This window comes from Mandrillus leucophaeus, unplaced genomic scaffold (assembly GCF_000951045.1).
Source record: "Mandrillus leucophaeus isolate KB7577 unplaced genomic scaffold, Mleu.le_1.0 Scaffold114, whole genome shotgun sequence".
Lineage (NCBI taxonomy): Eukaryota > Metazoa > Chordata > Mammalia > Primates > Cercopithecidae > Mandrillus > Mandrillus leucophaeus.
The window spans coordinates 3,014,338-3,021,362 of NW_012099654.1; the positions used below are offsets into that span (position 1 = coordinate 3,014,338).

The 7,025-nt window shown below is 35.7% G+C and overlaps 1 protein-coding gene across 1 annotated transcript in view; it reads right to left on the bottom strand.

Moving 5' to 3' along the window:
• The window catches only part of POLK (polymerase (DNA directed) kappa), a 106,756-nt gene that overhangs the window by 47,372 nt on the left and 52,359 nt on the right, over positions 1–7,025 (bottom strand). Inside the window, exon 3 of the mRNA XM_011996502.1 lies at positions 5,202–5,321. Coding sequence (XP_011851892.1) covers positions 5,202–5,321 — 120 coding nt within the window. The remainder of the gene's footprint in view (positions 1–5,201; positions 5,322–7,025) is intronic.

The following is a 7,025-nucleotide window of genomic DNA, read 5'->3' on the forward strand; positions in this document are numbered from 1 at the left end:
CAAAACAAAACAAAAAACACATTACGATTTATATTAAAACATCCAAAAATGAAATACTTAGGTACAAATGTAACAAAATATGTACAAGATCAACATGAGGAAAACTACAAAGTCTGAAAAAAAGCAAAGAAGAACTAAATACAGTCTCTGGCCTATGATGGTTCAACTTAAGATTTTTCAGCTTTATGAAGGGTTTTTATCTGGACATAATCCCACCGTTAAGTCAGGGAATATCTAGACTTATGATGGTTTGACTTACAATTTTTCAACTTTATAATGGGTTTATCCAAATGTAACTCCATTGTAAGCCAAGGAGCATCCTTAAATGGAGAGATATTCCATGTTCATGAAGGGGAAGACTCTATGATCAAATGCCAGTCAGTTCTTCCCAACTTCATCTATACACTCAATGCAATCCTAGTCAAAATCCTAGCAAGTTATTTTGTGGATGTCAACAAACTGATTCTAAAATTTATATGGTGAGGCAAAAGATCCAATTAGCCAACACAATATTGAAGAACAAGAACAAAACCGAAGGACTGAAACTACTTGACTTCAAGACTTACTATAAAGTTACAGTAATTAAGATAGTGTGGTATTGGCAAAAGAACAGACAAATAGATCAATGAAACAGAATACAGAGCCCAGAAATAGACTCACATAAATACAGACAATTGGTCTTTGAAAAAGGAGCAATGACTCAGTAACACGAATAAGAGTTTCTTTTTTTTTTTTCTTTTTTCTTTTCTGGAGACTCATGCTGTTGCCCTGGCAGGAGTGCAATCATGGCTCACTGCCACCTCGACCTCCCAGGCGCAAACAATCTTCCCACCTCGGCCTCCCGAACAGCTAGGACCATGGGCCTGTGCCATCACTCCCAGTTATTTTTTTCTATTTTTTGTAGAAGCAAGGTCTTGCTATGTTGCCTAGGCTGGTCTTGAACCCCTGGGCTCAAGCGATCTTCCCACCTTGGCCTCCCAAAGTGCTGGGATTACAGGCGTGAGCCGCCACACCTAGCAAGAAAAGTTTTTTTTTTTAACAAATTGTGCTGGAACAATTGGATATCCACATGTTTAAAAAAAAAAAAAAAAGAGATGAACTTATATCCTCCACAAAAATGAACTCAAATGAATCACAGACCTAACTGTAAAGTGCAAAACTATAAAATTCCTAGAAGATAACACAAGAGAAAATATAGATGGACTTGGATTTGATGATGACTATTTAGATACAATACCAAAGGCACAATCCATGAAAGAAATAATTGATAAACTAGACTTCATTAAAATTAAAAATTTCTGCTCTGTGAAAGATACTGTCAATAGAATAAAAAGAAAAGCCACAGGTTGGGAAACAATATTTGCAAAAGACATATCTGATACAGGTCTGTTGTCCAAAATACACAAAGAACTCTTAAGAACCAAAAATAAGAAGGCAGACAACTTGATTATAAATGGTCAAGGACCTTAACAGACACCTCAACAAACAAGATAAACAGATGGCAAATAAGCACATGAAAAGATGCTCCACATCATATGTCATCAGGGAAATGCAAATTAAAACAACAATGAGATACCACTATACATATATTAGAATAGCCAAAATTCACAATACTGACAACACCAAATGATGGCAATGATATTCAGCAACAGGAATTCTCATTCATTGTTGGTGGGAAGACAAAATGGTATGGTCACTTTCGAAGACAGTTTGGCAGTTTCTTATAAAGCTAAACATAATTTTATTTTACCATATTATCCAGCGATTGCACTCCTTAGTATTTACCCAAAGGAGTTGAAAACTTATGTCCATACATAAGCCTGGCCATGGATATTTACAGCAGCTTTATTCATAATTCCCAAAACTTAGAAGCAACCAAAGTAACCTTCAGCAGGTAAATGGACAAATAGCTTGATAGCTCATTTATTTTATGTGCTGAATATTATTCAATTGTCTATGGTATGGCTCATACCTGTAATCCCAGAACTTTGGAAGGCTGAGGCAGGCGGATTACATGAGGCCAGGAGTTGGAGACCAGATTGGCCAACATGGTGAAACCCTGTCTCTACTAAAAAATGCAAAAATTAGCTAGGCATGGAGGTGGGCACTGGTTATCCCAGCTACTCGGGAGGCCAAGGGAGGAGAAAAGCTTGAACCTGGGAGGCAGAGGTTGCAGTGAGCCAAAATTGCACCACTGCACTCCAGCCTGGGCAACAAAGTGAGAGAGACTCCATCTCAAAAAAAAAAAAAAATTGTCTGTGGTACATCCAGACAATTGAATAACATTCAGTACATAAAATAAATGAACTATTAAGCCATGAAAAGACATGAAGGAAATGTAAATGTATGCATTTACACTGCATAAGTAAAAACAGTCAGTCTGAAAAGGCTACATCCTATATGATTCTAATATATGACATTCTAGAAAAGGGAAAACTATGGAGATAGTAAAAAGGTCAGTGATTGCCAGGGGTTACTGGGGGAGGGAGGGATGAATAGATGGAGCACAGAGTATTTTTTTAGGGCAGTGAAACTACTCTTCATGATACTATAATGGTGGATGCACCTCACTGTACATTTGTCGAAACCCACAGAATGTACACCACCAATATTGAACCCTAATGTAAACTATCAACTTTGGGTGATAAGGTGGTGTCAACATAGGTTCATCAACTGTAACAAATGTACCCCTCTGGTGGGGGATGATGATAGTAGGGGAGGTTATGCCTGTGGGGAGAAAGGAGTATATGGAATATCTTTGTACCTTTTTGTTAAATTTTGCTGTGAACCTAAAACCGCTTTGAAAAATATGGTCTTTTTATACATGCTTGTGTTTGTTCACTGCAGCACAATTCACAACAGCAAAGACACGGAATCAATCTAAATGCTCATCAATGATAGACTGGACAAAGAAAATTTTATACATATATACCATGGAATACTGTGCGGCAATAAAAAAGAATGAGATCATGTCTTTTGCAAGGACATGGATGGAGCTGGAGGCCATTATCCCTAGTAACTAACAAAGGAACAGAAACCACATACGGCATGTTCTCACTTGTAAGTGGGAGCTAAATCATGAAACCACATGGACACATAGAGGGGAACAACATACACTGGGGCCTACTGGAGGGTGGACGATGGGAGGAGGGAGAGGATCAGGAAGAATAACTAATGGGTAGTACTAGGCTTAATGCCTGGGTGACAAAATAATCTGTACAACAAACCCACATGACACCAGTTTACTTACATAACAAACCTGCACATGTACCCCAAACTTAAAAGTTAAAAAAAATAAATTTTGAAGTGAAAGGAAGATATATACATATATATACAATTTTTTTTAAAGTCACTGGCTTTGATTACAGAAATATTAAAAATTATATGGGAAAAATTGCAAAATTAAAAGATAATATATTGGAAAAATATTCAAAACAAATGGCAAGAAAAAATCTCTATTATATTAAGACTCTATAAATCAAGATAGATATAAACTCCCCTAAAAATGTGGGCAAAAAACATTGCTTCAGGCTGCTACTTGAATCCCAAAATCCATTCTTCCTTCCTTCCATAGTAATGAATTTTCAGCTGGGCACATGGGCACCCAGCTAAAGTTATAGCTTCTCTTTCAGTTAGGTGTGGCCATGTAACTTAAATTCTTGCCAAATAATGTCAGCTGAAGTAATGTGTGCAACTTCTTTTGCACTTGTTTAATAGCAAATTACTGTACTTGCCTTCAATTATTTCCCTTTCTTTCTTCCTTAACCAGGAGATGGAATATGGATGGAAAATAATTCAGTTTTGCTAATTCAGGTAAGGATAACACCAGGGGATGATGGAACAACATGATTTAAAGAACCTGGGTCTCTAAATGATAATCAGAGTCACTCACCAGCTAGAACTACTCACTTATGTGAGAAAGAAAGCAGCTCTTATTTAAAATATTACATTTTTGGTTTCTTGTGCTAGCAACTTAGCATATATCCTCACAAATAGAATAAAAGAGGAAATTCTCCCAATAAGGAAATATTAATGGCTTACAATTATGTGAGAAAATCAATACTCTCATGCTGAAAATGTAAAATGATACCATCTTTGATCAAAATAACAGCACTAGAGTACAAAGGTAAGAAGGATAATCACAGGGTTGCGTATGAAACAAAAACCTGAAATCAAGGTGGGATATGGTAAATAAATTATGGTACCTCCATCCAGTGGAACGCTGTGAAGCATTAAAAATGATGATATGACAAACAGATCATCTTTCATCATAATAGAAGACCATGTAAAAATTATCTTGTGCTCTGAGAAGGCATATGTATCAAAAAATGACACATTATATAGTTTGGTAAGGAAAACATAAAATTTATGATCTTTGAACTCTGTCACAAGAGAAGGATTTTGTAACATATTAGATTAATCTAATTTTACTGTTACCTTATAGACTAGAGTTTTGTTAACATTGGATCAGATTTTGATAAAGAGTAAACGCCTCTTGCCATGACTTGTTTTACTATCAGAAATTTGACTGCTTTGTGTTGTCAGTCTACCACACAGTGCCCTGCAACCTGGATATTCCCAAACTTTTCTCCTGAAATAACTTTTAATAGAAGAGGAAACTGAGTATTTACTTCCTGAAATCCTGGAGAAGGCAAAAACCTTCCAAGATTTTAGAAGTCTTGTGTTTTATCTTAAAAGTTCATGTACATTTGGCATTCTAATCTATAGTGTGACTTTTTATTTTACTATAACATGGTTATGTTTTAAGTTACTTTCCAATTTAATTAGTTAACATATTCCTCAAATATTTTTTGCAACATTAGTATTGCAGAAACATGCCACATTTATCCTGTGGCCTTTTTCTAGCTGCGAAGTATGTATACAATAAAAAGAACATAGGCTTTGGATTAAATCCTCGTTTTGCCAACTACTTGTCCTATCAAGCTGGGCAAGTTACTCAACCTAATTAAGACTTCATTTACTCATCTGTATAATAGAGGTGACAATGTCTAGGTGTGGAGTCTTTATGTAAATGAGCAGAGCAACACTCAGAAAAGTATGTTCATTTGCTGAATATGTATGCTTTACAATATAATGAACATTTACATTTCATCTTGTTTTCAGTTATGACTTGATAATACATTTTAACTGTCAATTACTATTCTACCAGCTTCCACTTTATTTAACAATTTAACTAATACCTGTAATTGTGCTTTTCTTAGCTGTTGGCTGGTGATTTGAGCTTTTTGTTGCATCATATTTTCAATTCGTTGGTTGACCTGCTTTTCTTTCTTGAGTTCATTTCCATAAAATCTGGAGCCCTATGGAGGAAAACAAAACAAAGCACAAGAAAAATATCTGAAAGAAAGCATCACTGTAGTATAACCTGGTGGCTAAGAGCACATACTCGGGAAACAGAAGATTAAATTTAAAACTTAGCTCTACTACTTACTAGATAGGTGACCCTAAAATTATTTAATCTTTCTACATCTCAGTTTATTTGTAAGATGAATTTATTAGTAGTTAATTAAATTACAGGATTGTTGTGAGGCAGTACTTAGCATAGTACAAGCTCTCTGAGATGAATTCAGATTTGCATTCAGAAAAGAACAGTATGTCCTAGGTAGGATCCACAGGGCATATCAAAGGCCTTAATGGGTTGGGTCATCAGTTATCTCTTGTATTAAAAAATACTCCTTACAAAGTATTTTCAAATATTTAATGTTAAGTCATTAAAGAAAATGTAGAAAATAATTTTAAAAACTGCCCATCATTTCATCACTGAACATAGTGTCCATCCATTTATCTGGTTGATAAGACATTTAGCTTATTTTCACTTTTTGGCTACAGTGAAAAATGCTATCGTAAACATTTGTGGACAAGTTTTCATGTGGACATACGTTGTCATTTCTCTCAGGTATGTACCTAGGAGTGGGGTTTCTGTGTCATATGGTACCTCTATACTCAACCTTTTGAGGAAATGCCAGTCTGTTTTCCAAAGTGGTTGAACCATTTTATAATCCCATCAGCAATGCAGGAAGGTTCCAATTTCTCCACATCCTTGCCAACATTTGTTACTGTGTCTTATTTATTATAGCTATTCTAAGCAATAGTAGTATGAATGGCATCTCTTTGTGGTTTTTAAATTTGTATTTGCCTGATGACTAATGATACAGAGCATCTTTTCATGTGCCTAGAGCCATTTGTATATCTTCTTTACTTAAATGTTTATTCACATCTTTTGACCATTTTTTGATTCGGTTGCTTGTTTTATTGAGTTGTAGACATTTTCTGTATATTCTGGATATAAGTCTTTTATCACATACGTGTTTTACAAATATTTTACCCAAGGCACACTGATCTTTTTCTTTCTTTCTTTTTTTTTTTTTTAAGAGATGGGAGGTCTCATTATGTTGCCCAGGCTGGTCTCAAACTCCTGATCCTCCCACCTCACCCTTCCAAAGTGTTAGGATTACAGGCATGAGCCACCACACCTGACCTTTTTATTTTTATTGCTGTCTTTTGAAGCGTAAACATTTTAAATTTTGATGAGGACCAATTCATCAACTTTCTTTTATTGACTGTGCTTTTAGTATCACATCTAAATTTCTGCCTAACTGAAGGTCTCAGAGGCTTTCTCAAATTTTCTCCTAAAAGTTGTATTGTTTTGGCTTTTTAAGTCTATTTTGAGTTAACTTTGTGTATGGTATAAGGGGTTTATTATTATTATTATTATTATTATTATACTTTAAGTTCTAGGGTGCATGTGCATAACGTGCAGGTTTGTTACATATGTATACTAGTGCCATGTTGGCGTGCTGCACCCATCAACTCATCAGCACCCATCAACTTGTCATTTACATCAGGTATAACTCCCAATGAATTCCCTCCCCTCTCCCCCCTCCCCATGATAGGCCCCTGTGTCTGATGTTCCCCTTCCTGAGTCCAAGTGATCTCATTGTTCAGTTCCCACCTATGAGTGAGAACATGTGGTGTTTGGTTTTCTGTTCTTGCGATAGTTTGCT